Here is a 20810-nt window from a genome sequence, read left to right as displayed (position 1 = left end):
TCTCGCTATATCTCCCTCCCTTCCGAACCATTGTTGTTTGTTGCAAAAACCCATCTGGTTCACTAATGTCCTCTAGAGAAGGAAATCCACCATCCTTACCTGGTCTGGACGACACGTGACTACAGATCCACAGTAATGTGGTTTTTTTTAAATGCCTGAGCAAGGGCAATTAGGAATGGGTACGAAATGCTGACCCAGCCTACGACACCCACGTCTCATGAACGAATTAAAACAAAAAATTGGGACCATTTGAACAGCTGCCTTTGCCGTGTTCCTCCTTTCCCCTAATACATCTGGCCAAACTTCGTATAATACCCTCTCCTACTCTAGCTCTGAACTTGCATCATTCTCTACCATCTTTCCTCATGTCATCACTGAGCTCAGACACTAATATTGTACGTAAAAGCAAAAGTAGAGGTAGGTGGGAGGCAGGCGGTTAGAGGGACGGGGAGGTGGGTGAGGAGAAGGAGGGAGAGGGAGGCAGGCTGGAAAGGGAGGGGGGAGTAACTATATAATTTCACAAAGCTGAAATCTAATTAACCCCAAAGTGAATCCCCTATATCCAAACATAACTGCATTAGGCCAAGCTTTATGCGATGCTTTAATTTCAGCTCTGGCTCCCAAAAAATCTTTCAACCAGCATTCTTCTAAAATTGCAGCAGTTACATCCTAACCCAGGCTTTTAACCCTTACTGCCCCAAGTAAGGGTTAACGTCTTACAATCATCACACATGTTTCTGACCCTGATACATGTTCCTCCTTTCCCCTAATACATCTGGCCAAACTTCGTATAATACCCTCTGGGGGGGGGGGGGGGGGGGGGGGGGTTGTTGGGTTACGGGTATAGGGTGGATACGTGTGTTTGAGTAGGGTGATCATTGCTCGGCACAACATCGAGGGCCGAAGGGCCTGTTCTGTGCTGTACTGTTCTATGTTCTATGTCCGCCCATGACCAGTGGCTCACCGCGACGCTCGACTCCGACAGCCCCACCACGTTTCCCAGCCCTGACCATGCCGCGTCTCTCGGTCCTGCCATGCTCTCTCTAGGAAGTACACTAGCAATAGGAAGCCAGAGATAAAACAATAGAATACATTTCCACCACCCCCACTCCAAATAGTGTCATATGCAAGTACACCAAAGTGAGAAAAATGAGGTCAATTAGAGCATGCAACATTTCTGCTGAGAATCAAGCAATTACAAACCACAATTCTCAATTTAACAAAATTTATTTTTGTATAAATATATTTACCAGCAAATGTCACCAAATTAGCCATGTAAGTAGAAAAATAAAAATTTTGATTTCCCCATGTTGACAATATAAATTTCAAAACAAACATTTGATCATTACACAGCAGTAAAAACTCATAATAAATGCTTAAATTCACATCGTTAGACATGTTTAAAGAGCATTCAAATTTAGTCAACCTTATTTAATTTTACCAGAACAGCTCATTTAGAAAGAGAAGTTACTGGTTATACAGGCTTCCACTACATACATTGAGTGTTATATAAAAGGTACCATTAAGTCAAGTGAACTGGGCTTACAATGAATGCAAGTGACAATGATTAATTGCTAATGTGGTTTAAACAAGTGACTAACACCAAAATTAAGGTGCTTTGAACACAGACTATATTAGACACTAAATGAATGACTGTGGGTACAGTATTGGAGACTTCTGTATTCTAACTGCTGCACTGGAAGTATCACCATTGTTAAGTATGCATTATTTTGTAAGCAAATTTGTGATCAAACACAAAATAATGTGGAAATACTCCTCTGGTTATGAGAGGAAAAGTGGAATTTGAGTATATCAACAGGAAAGGGAAATCTTTCTGATAAGCGAGATTACTCCGTCTTCCACTGCTCATCATCACCAAGGCTTTTGCGTTATGGTGAATGAATAAATCTAATCAGTGTTTATTATATGGGGGTTTTACTAATGTTTTAAGGATCACAGTCTGGAATTCCATGAATATCACATCAGCAGTTCACGCAGTGGATATTTCTGATACCAAATACCCATTTTTAAAAATTAATCAATCCCCCACTATAAGTGAATTTTAATAAACAAGACCAGCACATAATCATGTCTACAGGAGAGCGGCAGCAAAGGAAGAGGGGAGGGAGTTGAAGGGTAAAGAGAAGCGAGACAGGAGAAAAACAGTAAAGAGATAACAGAAGAAACAAATGAAGGATAAAGGAGGGAAAGAAAAGGACCGTGTGGAGTGATTAGCAGCAGTAGAGCAAATATCTGGTTTAATCAAAACAATTTGAGCTATTCAGTCCCATTTCCTCCAGCCCCCACAATCACTCACTATATCCCAGGTGAGGAGCAAGTGAGCAACCCCTTACCTATAGTCTCTTACAGCCACTATATAACCTGACTCGAGAGACCATATGCATTAGCCAACTGTGATTTTCTTTGTCAGTGAAGAAGCATTTTACCTCCCCAGGATAGTTGAAATCAGGAAGGGTGCAATTAAAGTGCTGACACAAACCCTCACCCTTCCACGTCCTCGTCAAGTACGTTAGTGCTCGGCCCATTGCAAACGGCAGTCTAAATTAGTGTGGTTCATTCACCATTGTTACTGTTTTTAAAAACAATTATATTATTTTATGGTAATTATATCAGCATACATGGTATAAATAGAAATGATATTCAAAACCATTAAAATATCACGACTTGGAGATGCTTGTTGAAAGAGATAACAGCACATCACACGGACAGCTATGCAAACGTTTGGTACATTTTGCCAAAGGGAATAGAATGATGAAATGGAGATAATGCAAGCACAATTCAGGTTAGAAGACTCATTTTCTCACTATCATTCTAAACTATACCCATGAACAATTGTTTACACGCAGTACTAAATGGGCAAACTAACCAAGTGCTTTCACTTAGGCAGACTGAACATCAAGTATAAATTAGATTTTCTCCAAAAATGTACAAATATTCAAATTGTTTGAAATACTAGAAAAAATTAAAATAGTTGGCACGCCTGAATTGTATGTATATGTGCACGGTGACTGCTGCAGTTAAACACAAGTTGATGGCAAATGCTGTCCATTAAAAAGACATTATTTTCTCCCAAGTTACAACTCAAAACTAGAAACAGTCCACACACTGTCTTCATTAATATTGCATCTCACTTCCAAAGTCGTGCCCTACTTTCAACTTGTGCAATCAAGCATGAGTACCAGCATAATTAGCTTGGCGTGTGGATGACATTCTTGTTCATTGGCTCAGCAAAAATACTTGCAGCAGTAAATCTACATTTAGAAAACCATCCTTGTTCATTTGATAGCTTTAAAGAGGCTGAGTGGATGACCACAGGAACTTGGGGCTGTCCTGGGCCCTAATTTTGGCTGTTAATGCTACCAAACCTAAACTCAACACCTTCTGTTTCACCATCAATATACACATAGATCAATAATATCACTGAACTCTAGATTTTAACTAATTTTCTGTACAATGAAATAAGGGGTTGATGAATAAGATAGATACATTTACAGGTAAGTGTCTAAGTGAGTTGATTGCACAATGCGGGTTGGATAAAATCTTTGCTAGGTACGAATGATGGCATTTCATAATTACTGTCAAACACAACTATTCAGTTTTCATTTCTAAAAAAAGGAAGTTGTGAAATTGCCTGTAATAAATTATAAAAAGAGGAACTCTCAGAAAAGAGTGCATTATTGTTGTTAGGTACTGTAGGACTTGTTCACCTTGCTTAAGCCACAAAACTGCAATTCTTCAGTTTTTTTGGGTATATACTTAAGTTATGAGCCTTTGGTAACCTTCAGATGGAAGGGTTGTGTTTGCCTATTCATAATTACCCCAATTGCTGAAATATTGAAATGTGGCAGGCTGAATAAAAATACAGTTTCTGTATTCCACAGAAAGAAAACCTGTTGTCTGACTTTCTAATCCTACAATAAATATGCATACTTTAATCATAGTCTTCACACTAAAAAGACATCTGTACAATTTGAAACGTGCAAAAAGTGACTTTAAAATATATGCACGTAGACTATTACCTCTTTTGGCGTTGAAATATTTTATAACAAAGAACAAATCTCAGCACTTGAGAAAAATTTGTGTATATGTCCTTTGTTCTTCGAGCTTGGCAATCCAGGGAAATCCACAACATCTAAGCTGTTGCCAATTCCTGTTGATGAGCAGCATTGATTGGCATGGACCCTGGTTTTGAAGTCCACAGGGAACGGTGCAACCTATATGGAGCCGTAAGATGGAGTTGTGCGCTTGGGTCCTCTTGGATAAGCAGATCGCCTACTGCTATAAAGTTGCTAAAATTCGCAGAAAGGCTATTGCAACGATGAAAAATACCTGTCCAACTCCGAGAACCAAAGCTTCAAGGGGCACCATTTGCTTTGTAGCAGCTCTGTAGACACCAGCAATAGCTGCACCTGAAAAAGGTTCAGTGACTTGTCATTTGGCCATGATGTATGTCACATTCATAAAGAATACACAGATATGCCCCAAAACTGCAACATAATCAAGTGGATCTGATGATGAATCAAAGGCCAAACAAGGCTTCAACTTTAATAAATCCAGTTAATGGGAGATGAATTGCATTTATATAGTGTTTTTAATGTAGTAAAACCTAACTGTTCCACAGAATTTCTAATCAGACAACAACTGAAACAAAGGAGGAGACATTAGGGGCGGCACGGTAGCACAGTGGTTAGCATTGTTGCTTCACAGCTCCAGGGTCCCGGGTTCAATTCCTGGCTTGCGTCACTGTCTGTGCGGAGTCTGCACGTTTTCCCCGTGTCTGGGTGGGTTTCGTCTGGGTGCTCCGGTTTCCTCCCACAGTCCAATGATGTGCAGGTTAGGTGGACTGGCCATGCTAAAATTGCCTTGGTGTCAAAAAAGGTTAGGTGGGGTTACAAGGATAGGGTGGAGGTGTGGGCTTAAGTAGGGTGCTCTTTCCAAGGGCTGGTGCAGACTCGATGGGCCGAATGGCCTCCTTCTGCGCTGTAAATTCAGTGATTCTATGATTAGAACAGGTGACAGTGGAAAATGTCATCAGATCTCTCAATTAAACCACTAAATGTCTTTCTAGAAATGTCCAGGAGCAGGTTAAGTAACACCCAGTGTGCTCTGAAGGCTCCTAATTAGTATTAGGAATATTAATAACTTTGGAAATATACCATGCTCTATATTGGTGTACAAACTTGTGTTCTGCCCTTTGTTACCTCGAGAATTGACTATTCCAAATCACTCGTGGCCAACCTTCCATTTTGTTCCCTCTATAACCCAAACATCATTGCTCGTGCCCAAACTCTCTCCAAGTCCTGGTCACCCCATCATCCCTATGCTCACTGAGCTACACTGGTTCAAAGAACAAAGAACAATACAGCACAGGACCCGGCCCTTCGGTCCTCCAAGCCTGCACCGGTAGTGATACCAACCTTGGCCAAAACCCTCAGCACTTCTTTGTGCCATATCCCTCCATACCAATCCTTTCCATATATTTGTCAAGGTATCTATGGAACGCCGTTAATGTATCTGCTTCCACAATCTCCCCTGGCAATGCGTTCTAGGAATTCACCACCCTTTGCGTAAAAAAACCTGCCTCGTACATCTCCTCTAAACTTTGCCCCTCGCACCTTAAACCTATGCCGCTTGGTGACTGATCTCTCCACCCTGGAAGAGAGTGCCTGCCCATTCACTCTATCCACGTCCCTCATAATCTTATGGACCTCTATCAGGTCACTCCTCAACTTCCTTCATTCTAATGAAAACAGTTCGAGTCTATTCAGCCTTTCCGCATAGCTACCAGACTCCAGATCAGGCAACATCCTGGTAAACCTCCTCTGCATCCTCTCCAAAGCTTCCACATCCTTCTGGTAGTGTGGTGACCAGAATTGCGCGCAATATTCGAAGTGCGGCCGTACCGAGGTTCTATACAACTGTAGCATGACCTGCCAGTTTTTATACTTATGCCTTGTCCAATGAAGGTAAGCATTCTGTGTGCGTTCTTGACAACCGTGTCCACTTGTGTTGCCACTTTCAAAGATCTGTTGACCTGCACGCTCAGATCTTCGACTTTCTACATTCCTAAGAGTTTTGCCATGTACGGCATATTTCCCCTCTATGTTAGGCCTACCAAAATGCATTACCTCACATTTGTCTGGATTAAACTCCCGTTGCCATTTCTCTGCTCAAGTCTCCAACCTATCTATGTCCTCCTGTATCCTCTGACAATCGTCAACACTATCTACCACCCCACCAACCTTGGTGTCATCTGCGAGCTTACTAATCAAACCAGCTACATTTTCCTCCAAATCGTTTGTGTATACTAAGCAATCTTCAAATTCTCATCCTGGTCTGTCCCGTATTTATCTCCTGCAATCCCCTGTGCTCCTTTAAATCTGGCCCTTTTAATCATTCTACTATTAGCGGCTTTGGCTTCAGCTGCAAAGGCCATCAGCGCTGGAATTCCCTCCTAACCAGTCTGAACCACTTTTTCTTGAAGTCACTTCATACAAAACACCTCTAACCAAGTTTTTGCTTGTCGGCTCTTATGTGGTTTGGAATCAAATTTGATTGATAACACTCCTGTAAAGTACTTTGGGGCATTTCCGATGTTAGTGGTGCTGTACAGCTACAAGCTGATATTGCATAATTCACCTCCAGTGTGCACAGTACAAAGAATGATTTTTAATGATGGGAGTACAAATATTGGATATTCTTTAAAAAGGAATAAATAAGTCCAGGGAGACCAAAAGTAACAGTAACATCTTGTCCCGGGGAAGGGAGAAACTATTGAAAGATTGTAATTGACCCCTTCTCTCAAACAAATGCATGTCAGTAGTACGTTGTTAATTTTGAAACAATTAGATTTGTCACATTTTGTAGTTGGCGAAGCCAGAACTCTATATACCTTCCAAATGTTGAGGGGAATAGATGCAGATAATTTAGTTATGCTTCACAAGGCCATCTATTTAAAACTAATTCTCATCGACTGATTAAACTGTCCTCTGACCAGCCTTTGTCAGGCATGAAGTATCTTGGAAAATGCAGAATTCATGGTGAATCCCCCAATTCTGAAACAGTGGCACACAGGAAGAATGGATTAGGACATCCGCTGCCCAAGCACTCACCTTTGAAATAGTCTCCGCTTCTTTGTTCTATACAAGCATGAGATGGGAACACCACATGCAAGGTCAGCAATTTTTGCCGAGGTAGTAAACCACTTTCTTGAATCACTGCAGTCTGCATGGTGTAGACATTTTGTTAGGTAAATTTCCATGTCAGGAGTAGGTGGTGTGAGATTGGAAGGGAAACTTACAGATGCTCGTGTTTCCATGTGTCTGCTGTCCTCATCGTTCAATGTGGTGGAGACCTACGGGGTGCTGCCACTGCACTGGTGATGTAGTGAGTGAATGTTTGAGACAGTGAATGAAGTTGTTGACCAAGCGGGTTACTTTGACCTGGATACTGTCCAGCTTCTTGAGTGCTATTGGAGCTGCACTCATCCAGGCAAGTGGAAAGTATTCCATCACATTCCTGACTTGTGCCAAGTATAAATGGTGGATATGCTTTTGGGAGATCAGGAGGAGAGTCACTTGATATAAAAGCGTCAATCTCTGACCTGCTCTTGTAGCCACAGTATTTATGCGGCTGTCTAGATTAGTAGCTGGTCAATGGTAACCCCCAGAATATTGATGTTGGGGAATTTGGGGATTGTAGTGCAGTTGATTGTCAAAGGGGGTTGGCTATACTTTCTCTTGTTGGAGAGTTGTATGGTATGAATGTTACTTGCCACTCATCAGCTCCAGCATGAATGTTGTCCAGGTCTTGCAGTATGTAAGCACAGACTGTATTATCTGGGGTGGTGAATGGAACTGAACATTGCACAGTCGGCGAATATCCTTACTTCTGATCCTATGATGGATGGACCCCTTTGATTAAACAGCTGAAGATAGTTTGTCCTTGGACGTTGCCCGAGGAACAACTATAGCCATGCCCTGTGGATGAGATGATCAGTCTCCATTCACAATCATCTACCTTTGTGCTAGGTAGGATTCCAACCAGTGGAGAGCCTTCCCCAATTCCCTACTTGGTGTCCTTGATGTATTCTGTCCAAGACTGCCTTGATGTCAAGTGCAGACACTCTCATCTGGTCATTCAGATGTTTTAGGATAGGAGAAACAACTATTTGGAAAACATTCTTAATTGATTTGTTCAATGATTAAAGGTATTTAACAAACACTTACTGGTCAACACTGCTGCAGTAATTGGTCCCAGGATTCCAGCCAGGATACCCAGAGACATGAAACGTCCATATTTGTGGTGCCGCAGCATGACAAATGCCAGTAATCCAGCAGGAACATAGATAAAAACGGTGGACAGCAAAGCCCAAAGGAACACTCCATACCACATCTCTGTAACACACAAAAGTAAAGAATTAGACCAAAACCTTGCCATTGCTGCAGTAAACTTGATGTTGAAGGCGATCCAAAAATGAATCATATTTAATTGTGTATCGTTTCCTCTGGGAAGAAAACATGCAGACCCAAGAGCAAAAAAAACACTTGGTTCATTTGTCCTGGGACAAGGCTTAGGAAATTGGAGCAGGGTCAACATTTAACTTGAATATACTCCAATACTGAGTATCCACAGCTCTCTAGGAGAGAGAATTCCAAAGATTCACAAATAAATTATTGTTTTGGTCCAAAACTCCTTATTCTGAGACTGAGGCCCCTGTTCTGATTTCCCAGCAAGGGGACAATATTTCATCAGCATCTACCCTGTTAAAGCCCATTAATTGGATTATCTCTCATTCTTCAACACTCCAGGGATGATGGGCCATACGAGATCAGCTCTCCTTGCAGGACAATCCTCTCCGACTGGTAACACGTTGAGTGAACATTTTTGCTCTAGGGCAAGTATCTTAAAAACTTGGTGTAAAGGCCAACCCAATTTTTCAGGGATCAAAACTCAACAGTATAATCCTGGAGATGATTCAGGCTTATTTTTTCATGTTTAAATATAGATTAAGAGACTAGCTCTGACATACAAGGAACAACCTTGAGTAAATTAAGACTATTTTGTTAAACAGGGAACGGCCTGCTGGAGGCCGTTATCTGCCAATCAGCTGAAAGGAATTGGTTCAATTGGTGTGAATTACTGTAGTTAAACTAGTGACTGAGAAGATGTATGCAAGTTTCAGGCTTTTCAAATCGCACGATCAGCAAGAGGCACATGGTTAGGAGATTGAAACATTGGATCTCAAAAGCAGTAATCTCAGGATTACTTTGAGTCCCACATACTAGAGAAGGAGAATTGAGCGAGATCCGGTGTTGGAAGGGGGGCATCAGTATTTGAAGGCACTGGGGCTGGTTCTAGAGCAGGTGGGGCTGTACAAGATGGACAGGGTACATTTTAGCAGGACCGGGACTAACATCTTAGTCTTCACAGGGAGATTCGCTGGTACGGTTGGGGAGAGTTTAAACTAGAATGGCAGGGGCATGGGAACCTGAGTAGCAACTCCGATTTGAGGGAAAACAAAAATAAAAAAAGGAGAAAGCAAAAATAGAAGACAGATGAAGCATAAAGAAGTATTACATTGGATCAGAATAGAGAATAATGTTTAAAAAAACAGGATTAAATGTGCATGAAATGGGTTTCCGGGGCAGCCAACTATTTTGGATTTAATGTTGTGTAATGAGAAATGACTAATTATGAACTTTGCTGTAAAGCAGCATTTGAGAAAAGAAGTGGCCATCATATGTCGATTGATGCATTAAGTTTGAATGCGATGTAGTTCATTCTGAAACTAGGGACTTAAATCTGAAAAAAGGAAACCATGAAGATATGGGGGACAAGTTGGCTCGGATAGATTAGGAAAAAACATCAAAAAATTTGACGGTAGACAGGCAATATCTAGTATTTAAAGAAATACTACATGGTCTACAACGGAAAAACATTCCTCTCAGATGAAAACACCCAAAGGGAAAGGTAAATTAACAAAGGTTAATGAAAGAAGTAAAAGATTGTATTATATCAAAGGTAGTGGCTTTTAAGGATGTCAGAAAATGTGGTAAGCTTGAGGGTCGGGAGCAATTTATAACCAGCAAAGGAGAATCAAGGAAATAATATAGAAAGGGAAAAGAGAATATTAATACAAACCTCAGCGAGGAACATAAAAGCAAACTGTAAAAGTTTATTTTGGTATGTGAGAAGGGAAAGATTAGCTGGGACAAATGTGGGTCTGTTCGTTACAGGTGGTGACAAGACAGCTTATAGTGGGGAACAGGGAAATTGTGGAGAAACTAAATAGTTACTTTGCGTCTGTCCTGATGGAAGAAGATACAGAAAATCTCCCTCAAATACTTGGCGACCAAGAGACTTTTAAAACTGAGAAACTAAAATAAATTATTTGTTAATATTAGTAAAGAGGTAGCACTTGAAAGGTTAACTGGATTGAAGGTTGATAACACCGCCCGTCCGCCCGCCCCCCCCCCCGCACCAGATGAACCTCATCAGAGTGTTGAAAGAAATGACTAGAGATATAGTGGATGCATTGGTGATTATATTTCAAAATTCTATAGATTCTAGAAAGGCTCCTGTGGACTGAAAAGTAGCAAATGCAACCCCACTATTTAAGGAGGGAGGAAGAAGGAGAGTGGAGAACTACAGACCTGTTAATTTAATGTTAGTAGTAGGTAAAATGTTAAGATTCTATTATCAAGGATGTAATAACTGCACATTTAGAGATGAATGGTAAAATTGGGCAGTCAATGTGGATTAATGAAAGGGCCATCATGTTCGGCAGACTTGGAATTTTGAGGATATTACTTGTAGCATTGATAAAAAAAAGTTTGTGGTGTATTTGGATTATCAGAAGGCTTTTGATAAGGTCCCACACAGGTTAGAAAATAAAATTAGAGCTGATGGAAACATACTGGTATGAATTGAGAATTGGTTAGCAGACAGAGAGCAGAAAGTAGGAATAAATTGATCATTCTCAGAATGGCAGGCTGTTACTATTGAGGTGCTGAAAGGATCAGTGCTAGGTCCACAGCTGTTCAATGGATGCGGGGACCAATTGTAATATTTCCAAATTCACTGATGACAATGAACTGGGTGGGGACTCCCACAGCCTGCGAGGAGGATACAAGGAGGCCTTGGACAGGCCAAGTGAACGGGCTAGAACATGGCAGATGGGCTATTATGTGAATAAGTTAAGAATATTTCTTAAAGGGTGAGGGGTTAGGAAATGCAGGCATTCAAAGGCACCTGGGTGTCCGTGTTCATAAGTCACTAAAGATCAGGATGCAGGTGCAGCAAGCAACTAGGCAGGCAAACAGTATGATTGATTGATTGATTTATTGTCATATGTACCGAAGTACAGTGAAAAGCATTTTTCTGCGGCCAATGGAACGTACATAGTGTATTGGGCTTCATTGCAATGGGATGTGAGTAAGGACTAAAGATCTCTTGCTGCAATTGTACACAGCCATGGTGAGACCTCACCTGAAGTATTTTGTACAATTTTGGCCTCATCATCTCAGGAAGGATATACTTGCCACAGAGGGAGTGCAACGGAGGCTCACCAGGTTAATCCCTGGGATGGCAGGATTGTCTTGAGAGATTGGGGAGACTGGGTCTGTATTCCCTAGAGTTGCGAAGAATGATGAGTGATTCCTCATTGAAACTAAGTTCTTACAGGGTGGGATAGGGTGGATGTAGGTAAGGGCCAGAATTCTCCAGGCGTTATGATCCTCTGTTCCCGCCGGCAGTGCAACCCCACCTGCGGGTTTCTCAATGATTTGCGGTGGCTTCCAATAGGAAATCCCATTGACAAGTAGCGGGAGTAAAGACTCCCGCCATCAACGCACGGCGTGTCACCGAGAAACATTCAGCTGGGGGACCGGAGAACCCAGCCCAAGATGTTTCCCCTGGCTGATGAGTCAGAGACTGAGATGAGGAGGAATTTCTTCACTCAGACAGAGGTGAATCTTTGGAGACTGTGGAATCTCAATCATTGAGATGTTCAAAACAGAAGTTGAAAAATTGCTGGAGTCTAATGACATCAAGGGATATGATGATAAGGTAGGTGATCAGCCTTGATTAAATGGTGGCGCACACTCGACGGGCTGAATGGCCTACTCCTGTTCCTATATTCCCATGATTCAACTTAATTTTAAATAAATAAATATTAATTTAACTGAATATCCATAAGAAAATGCTCAAAACATTTATTTTTGTAAGTTTTAATCAAATTATTCAAGTGATCAGATTACAAATGATAATCAATATCAACTCTTTAGTGCTGGTTTACGGTTTTGCTGTGACTGTTCTTTTTGAAGTTCATTTGGACCCAAATCAAGCATACCTTAAGCCTCAAAAATACTATCCCTGTAAAAGTCAGCCCCATGACTTTTGGCCTAAAAACAATTGACTCAAAAGTTTGACTTTACACGAGTATGTACAGTATGTCCTTCCTTACGCAACAAGACAGACAGTCCTTCGGGTGTGGCCTCACAATGATAGCATTTTCCAACTACCTGTACATTTGCTTCATCTGCCTCCGCTTTAGAATAAACAGAGAACATACATACAGTGCAGAAAGGAGGCCATTCGGCCCATCGAGCCTGCACCGATCCACTTAAAACCTCACTTCCACCCTATCGCCGTAACCCAATAACCCCTTCTAACCCTTTTGGTCACTATGGGAAATTTATCATGGCCAATCCACCTCACCTGCATACCTTTGGACTGTAGGAAGAAACCGGAGCACCCGGAGGAAACCCACGCAGACACGGGAAGAACGTGCAGATTCCGCACAGTGACCCAGTGGGGAATCGAACCTGGGACCCTGGCGCTGTGAAGCCACAGTGCTATCAACTTGTGCTACCGTGCTGCCCCAAATTATTTGGCCTTAATCACCGCTGAAGACTGATTTGTCCTGCGGTATACAGGATGGGTAGCCCTGGCTTAAATCATATTTCTCAAGAGTGACAACCTCGACAATGTGCAGGTTAGGTGGATTGGCCATGCTAAATTACCCTTAGTGTCCAAAAAGGTTGGGTGGGGTTAATGGGATAGGGTGGAGGCGTGTGCTTGAGTAGGGTTCTCTTTCCAAGGGCTGGGACAGACTCAATGGGCCAAATGGCCACCTTCTGCACTGTAAATTCTATGATTCTAAGACTTTAAACTGAATTCACCATAGATAAAAAAAGACAACATAATATTCAAACCATTGTAGATTACAATTTCATCCAATGAATTTTAATTAAATCTTCATTTATGATACAATTGGAAGGGAAAATTCTATACTAGTTAACTTAATTAAGAATACTGCTGGCCTTAACATCAAACAAAATCAGATCCGACATCGGTGTGCTGCAGAATGGGTGGCTATTATTTTCAGACCTTACAAGAGTAACTTATTTATCACGTTAAATCAATTAACTGCACCATAATCACTACAGACATCAGTTTGTTGAGCATATGGAGCTGTTTCTCTACGCCATCATCACCATATCTTTATTTAGTGTTTAAGGAACTGCTCCCACTCCTCCTCCAGACATCTCCCCTTGTTTTACCCCTGGCAAACAGACACCGCCCCCTCCAAGTCTGGGACAAGCAAGACTTACTGCAGCCTACTGTTATCCAATCTCCACGTCTAACTTTGCCACTTATCCTTCCCCCAAACACTAGTACTTACCAAGAACCATTTACAAAGCACACCCACAGCACACTTTCTGCTCTCCAGCCACACACCCTCTACTAGCAGAGAGAACCTGGCTGCAAAGCTTTCCCATAGCAATGCCAGCAAAAGCTTTGGTTTATGTGCTGTGTATTCTACATTGAACCCAACACACCTGACATGGGTAAACAAACTGAGCAAACATATAGTGCTGATCATCGTTTAAAAAGGTGTATGCAAATGGTAAGCTGCTCTGAACTTTTGAACTTAGTCAGAAAGGTGATGAAAGTTAAGCAGACCATCAGGAAGGTGGGAAAGGAGTGGTCAAGCAGGAGGGTGGGATGGGGACGAACCAACAAAGGGCAACTCAACAGACAGATACTGAGTGTGACCCAACCAAAACTGCCCATTTCTCTCACCGAATGTTTGTTAATGAAATAGCATTTAGACAAAACATAACATTGCGGCACACAAAATGAAGCTGTTGTGTTTGAGTACTGTACAATGCAGTAGTTGAGAATGCAGCAGGTGCCAAGAACAAACACAAAGGAGAAAATTATAAGACCTTGATTTCACTAATCTACCTGTTGCAGACAGGTAGCTTATCCATGACAGTATTAGCAGGAGCAACCCATTCTTGGACACCATTAGCGTGCGGCATCACCACTGTGTGAAATGGGATAGATTCAGAACAGATCCAGCACCCGAAAACTGGGCATCCAAGAGATGCTCAACCATCAACAGCAGAATCATACTCCCTCACAATAGAAAAAGAGGCCATTAGATCCCTTGTGACTCTGCCAGCTGAAAAAATAGCAATTCAACCTCATCCCACTTTCCAGTTCTTGGTCCATAGCTCTGTAGTTACAGAGAAATGCCGAGACGTAGAGAAATGGATAGATCGTGCAGAGACCTTGTTGTTCAAACAGAATGTCAATCGAGAAGAATTCCAGTTGGAGGAAGAACAAAAAAAAGATGGACTTATAATTATAGACCTGTGAGCCTTACTTCGGTTGTGGGTAAAATGTTGGAAAAGGTTATAAGAGATAGGGTTTATAATCATCTTGAAAAGAACAAGTTGATTAGCGATACTCGACACGGTTTTGTGAAGGGTAGGTCATGTCTCACAAACCTTATTGAGTTTTTTGAGAAGGTGACCAAACAGGTGGATCAGGGTAAAGCTGTTGATGTGGTGTATATGGATTTCAGTAAGGCGTTTGATAAGGTTCCCCACGGTAGGCTATTGCAGAAAATAAGGAAGTATGGAATTGAAGGTGATTTAGCGGTTTGGATCAGTAATTGGCTAGCTGAAAGAAGACAGAGGGTGGTGGTTGATGGCAAATGTTCATCCTGGAGTTCAGTTACAAGTGGTGTACCGCAAGGATCTGTTTTGGGGCCACTGCTGTTTGTCATTTTTATAAATGACCTGGAAGAGGGTGTAGAAGGATGGGTTAGTAAATTTGCAGATGACACGAAGGTCGGTGGAGTTGTGGATAGTGCTGAAGGATGTTATAGGATACAGAGGGACATAGATAAGCTGCAGAGCTGGGCTGAGAGGTGGCAGATGGAGTTTAATGCGGAAAAGTGTGAGGTGGTTCACTTTGGAAGGAGTAACAGGAATGCAGAGTACTGGGCTAATGGCAAGATTCTTGGTAGTGTAGATGAACAGAGAGATCTCGGCATCCAGGTACATAAATCCCTGAAAGTTGCCACCCAGGTTAATAGGGCTGTTAAGAAGGCATATGGTGTGCTAGCCTTTATAAGCAGGGGGATTGAGTTTCGGAACCACAAGGTCATGCTGCAGCTGTACATAACTCTGGTGCGGCCACACCTGGAGTACTGCGTGCAGTTCTGGTCACCACATTATAGGAAGGATGTGGAAGCTTTGGAAAGGGTTCAGAGGAGATTTACTAGGATGTTGCCTGGTATGGAGGGAAGGTCTTACGAGGAAAGGCTCAGGGAATTGAGGTTGTTTTCGTTAGAGAGGAGAAGGCTGAGAGGTGACTTAATAGAGACATATAAGATAGTCAGAGGGTTAGATAGGGTGGACAGTGAGAGTCTTTTTCCTCGGATGGTGATGACCAACACGAGGGGACATAGCTTTAAATTGAGGGGTGAGAGATATAGGACAGATGTCAGAGGCAGTTTCTTTACTCAGAGAGTAGTCGGGGTGTGGAACGCCCTGCCTGCAATAGTAGTAGACTCGCCAACTTTAAGGGCATTTAAGTGGTCACTGGATAGACATATGGATGAAAATGGAATAGTGTAGGTCAGATAGGCTTCAGATGGTTTCACAGGTCGGCGCAACATCGAGGGCCGAAGGGCCCGTACTGCGCTGTAGTGTTCTATGTTCTATGTACAGTGCCTCAAGTGCATCGACAAAAGGTGTATAAAAATGTAATGAGGGTTTCTGCTTCAACCACCTTTAAGGCAGCAGTTCCAGAACGCTTCCACCCTCTGTGTAAAAGTAAATACTCAACTCTTCTTTAACCCTTCTACCAATTCCTCTAAATCTGTGCATCCCTGGTTATTGACCTCTTGTAGGATAATAGGCTCTTCCTACCACTTTGTCCACTAGATCTCCCCAGTCTCTTCTGTCCAAAAGAAAAAGTCCCAGCCTATCCAATCTTATCTTAGCTAAAATTCTCCATTCCTGGCAACATCCTTGTAAATCTTCTCTGTAGCCTCTCTAGTCTGATCCTGTAATAGTGACCAGAACTGTATGCAGTACTCCAGCTGTGGCCCAACTAGTGTGTTATACAGTTCTAACGTAACTCCCACTGTTCTTATATTCTGTGCCTTGAGTAATAAAAAAGAAAGTATTCTATAAGTCTTCTTAAACTGCTTATCTACTTGTTGTGTTATCTTCAGAGAATTGTGGACATGTATTTCAAGGACTCCCTGTCCCTCCACATTTCCAGCAGCATACTATTTATTTTGTATTACGTTGCTGTTTGCCCTTTCCAAATTCTGCAGATTGAATTCCATTTGCTGTGTTTCTGCCCACCTGATCAGAACACCACATCATCCTGTGGTCTACAGCTTTGTTCCTCACTCTCAACCACACAAAATTCTTGGACAATCTACAAACTTCTGAATCGTGACCACTACATTGAAGTCCAAATCATTGATAGAAACCACAAAAAGCAAGGAACCCAGTATAGAGCCCTACAAAATCCCACTACAAACACCAGGATTCTGGTAACAAAACACCTGTTGAGCAATTTACAATCTTGTGGTCTAGTATATCCCTCTCTCAATCATTATCATCAAGCCAAGAGCATTAACCCTGGTTTAACAGAATAGAAAAGGATGCCAGAAGCACCAAACATAGCGAAAAACGTGCTAACCTGGTGGAGCTACAGCACAGGACTACTTGCTTACCAAACAGTGGATGCAGCATGCTTTACTTGGAGCACAGCGATCCCAGAAATAGCAGGTCTGATCAAATCTCTGCAATCCTGTCAAGTCGAGTTGAGAATGGTGGTGGAGTGTAAAGGACAGGGTTGAAGAGTTTGTAACCATCCAAGTGCCAAATGATCAATCCATCTTGGTCACCACCTGAGATCTCACCCATATGAACTAGTCTTCAGCCAAACTGACTCACTTGTGTGATAACAAGGAATGGCCGAGAATGCAGGACACACCAAAGGCTATGGGCCCCAACAAAGGGGAGCTGTAGTGCTGAAGACTTGTGTCACCATTAGCAATGCCGTTAGCTAAACTGTTCCAATACAGCTATAACGTTGGCATCTGGTAACAAGAGGAAAATTGTCCATGTATGTCGGTTTTCATGAAAAGAGACAATTCCATTCCAGCCAATTACCACAGCATTTATCTCTTCTCGATCATCAGCAAAGTGATTGAAGATGTTGTTGACACTGCTACTAAGTGGAACTTAACTGCGCAGTCGGCTTCAGACTTCATTACAGCTTCGATACAAAGCTGGACAAAAGAACTGAAATCCAGTGAGGTGAGAACAACTATTGTCCTTGACATCAAGCATTTGATAGTGTGGCAACAAGGAGCCCGAGCAAAATTTAAGCCAATGGCAACTGGGGGAGAACTCTCCACTGTATGGAGTCATACCTAGCATAAAGGAAAATGGTTGTGGTTGTTGAAAATCAATCATTTCAGCCCAAGGACACCGCTGCAGGAGTTCGTCAGGGTAGTGTCCTCAGTCCAACCACTTACAGCTGCTTCATCAATAATCTCTGGGCGACACGGTGGCACAGTGGTTAGCAATACTGCCTCAGAGTGCCAAGGACCCGAGTTCAATTCCGGCCTTGAGCGATCGACTGTGCGGAGGTTGTACGTTCTCCCCATGTGTGTGTGGGTCTCTGGTTTCTTCCCACAGTCCAAAGGTGTACAGGTTAGGTGGATTGACTATGATAAATTACCCCTTAGTGCCCAGGTATGTGGAAATTAGGTTACGGGGTTACGGAGATAGGGTGGGGTGGACGGGTGATTGGACATGGGTAGAGTGTTGCTGGAAGGGTCAGTGTGGACCTGATGGCCTCCTTCTGCACTGTAGGGATTCTATGATCCCCTCTGTCATAAATGAGGATATTCACTGATGATTGCACAATGTTCAGCACCATCCATGACTCCTCAGATATTAAAAACAGTCCATGTCCATCTGTAGCAAAACCTGGACAACGTTCAGGCTTGGGTTGACAAGTGGCAAGTACAATTCGTGCCACACAAGTTCCAGTATTTAGAAATGCCACTGCATACAAGGTGCTGGAAAATGGGATTAGAGTAGATAGGTGCGTTATGGCCATGCAGACAGGATGGTCCAAAGGGCTTCTTTCTGTACAGTAAAAGCTCTGACTCTAGGACTGTGGCATACACATGGGTGGTCGCTACAGAAGTAACTGATTTAAAGATTGGTGTGTCATATAAAAAAATATTCCTGGGGAAGTAGGAAGTAAACCAGAGTGCATAACATGTACAGTTATAAATCATAAAATTTAGCGTGCAGAAGGAGGCCATTCAGCCCATCGAGTCTGCACCGGCTCTTGGAAAAAACACCCCACTTAAGCCCATACATCCACCCTATCCCCAGAACCCAGTAACCCCACCTAACCTTTTTAGACACTAAGGGCAATTTAGCATAGCCAATCCACCTAACCTGCATATCTTTGGACTGTGGGAATAAACCGGAGCACTCGGATGGAACCCTCGTAGAACGGGTAGAACGTGCTGAATCCGCAGTGACCCAAGCCAGGAATCGACCCTGGAGCTGTGAAGCAAATGTGCTACCTTGCCACCCAAATCATATTGCTAAGTTAATCATACTTGTTCTGTTTCAATCTTTTATGTGCGATAACGATTATTTTGTTAAATAAGTGAAATCTTGTGGCCTAGCTCAATTGGTTAAAATGTGGTGCTCTGATGTATTTTCAAAGATTAATGGCCCCTGATCAGATCATAACAGTGGACAGGGCAGACATGAGTAAGTTTTTACTTTCTTGTGTGAAGAACTTCACTGGCTTTGGGACACCCGGAGATCATTAAAGAGGATGTATAAATGAAAGATTGTCTTCAACACTGTAGGCTGGGTTTTATCAGGGTTCAGTCTTTTCTGCATCCAGTGCACTCAGTCACACTGATGACAGCAGAATATCCCACTGTGAATGCTGGGCTCATTTACACTTTGGAGCCCTAGGTTGAATTATGGCTAGTGTGTCGCAACAGAAAACTATAAAAGGGGAAGTGGTGCAAGCAAAGATTGGAAATGTGCAAGCTCGACACGATCTGTAAAGGCGGCTGTGTGAGTGGGTGGAATTTATCAGGTGGGATCGGGATTCAAGTATCGGCGTTCGAAAAGTAGTGGAGGAAAATTTCAACTAAAAGCAAATCTGAAACAGATATTAATAACTTATTTACAGAGACCTGTAACATGGCTGAAAATATCTACACTGCAGCGAAGGAGACACAGAAACAGCAGGAACACAGAGGACAGACGGATAGATTGTGGTTACAACCTAGTTGTGTTCTTGTTTATGCAATCCTATTTAAATGTGAAAATTGAATACTTATAAATTCTGTGGAAATTAACCTGATTACCAGTAGAGAAAGCTGGGATCGTCGAGTTGTCAAAGTAAAAGTAAATTACCATGGATGCTGGAATCTAAAACAAAAACATAAAATACTGGACAAACTCAGCAGGTCTGACAGCATCTGTGGAGAGCAGGGAGCTAACGTTTCGAGTCTGGATGACACTTTGTCGAAGCTCTTTGTCAAAGAGTCATCCAGACTCGAAATGCTAGCTCCATTTCCTCTCCACAGATGTTGTCAGACCTGCCGAGACCGTCCAGTATTTTCTGTCGAAGTATCTCAATTGGGCAGAGATTTTTATGCACCAGTGGCCGGTAATACGTGTCAAAACTCCACCCGGGGTGAGGGAGACGGAGCACAGTGCAAAATACACCTGGTGCTTGTTCGTGACGCTTTTCAATAGCAACGAGTTATCATGAAGGTTTTCAAGTGCTTTAATTGTCTGTCCAATAATGTAAAGGCTGTTTGTGTGAGGACAGCGTGTTAAACCCCCCACCCCACCCCCCAGAGAGAGGACCCTGCATCCAGGGGCAAGCCGGTCAGATACTCGGGGACAGGCTTCCACCCCAGCCCACCCCCTGACTAGTGACACTCCAACCAACTGACTGACCCTCTCCATGGAGACGGCGGCCGGTTGCCGGCCCCCCCCCCGGCCGCTCAGCATCCGAGGGCGGGCAGCAAGAAGCCGGGCTCCCTTCTACCCTGCGGTCCCCCGGGGGCCGCTCGCCTTCACTCACCGGAGAATTGGCATAAGGATGTGGTGACGTTTCCATGGCAGGTCGTGTTGCCCGCCCGAGGGATCAGGCCCAGGCTCAGGATCTGGTGCACCGACAAGCCGCCGCCGATCTGCATGGTTCCGCCATCAACACAGAGCCTACCATTCAAACCGATGCGGAGTCCGGACAGCCGCCATCACAGCGACTCGAGCACAAGCGGGAGCTGCCGGCAAGGGACGGGGTGACGCCACCTGATTGACGCCGCCCTCCGCCATTTGGAAAACGGTGCCTCTCTGCCCCTCCCCCCTCGCTGCCAGCCCAACCGCCGCGGCCAATCAGCG

The 20810-nt window shown here is 43.1% G+C and overlaps 1 protein-coding gene across 1 annotated transcript; it reads right to left on the bottom strand.

The window, feature by feature from the left end:
• Nucleotides 1-1208: 1208 nt before the first annotated feature.
• On the bottom strand, nucleotides 1209-20767 carry tmem170a (transmembrane protein 170A). Its single transcript, XM_038806772.1, has 3 exons — nucleotides 20491-20767; nucleotides 8250-8417; nucleotides 1209-4430 (listed from the first exon to the last, which is right to left on the bottom strand). The coding sequence occupies exons 1-3, from the start codon at nucleotides 20603-20605 to the stop codon at nucleotides 4300-4302; spliced, it is 414 nt and encodes a 137-aa protein (XP_038662700.1). The 5' UTR covers nucleotides 20606-20767; the 3' UTR covers nucleotides 1209-4299.
• Between the last annotated feature and the right edge of the window lie 43 nt (nucleotides 20768-20810).

Source organism: Scyliorhinus canicula, chromosome 9, assembly GCF_902713615.1.
Source record: "Scyliorhinus canicula chromosome 9, sScyCan1.1, whole genome shotgun sequence".
NCBI lineage: Eukaryota > Metazoa > Chordata > Chondrichthyes > Carcharhiniformes > Scyliorhinidae > Scyliorhinus > Scyliorhinus canicula.
The sequence above is the reverse complement of the archived record's forward strand: the minus strand, read 5'-3'. Positions and strand labels throughout refer to the sequence as shown.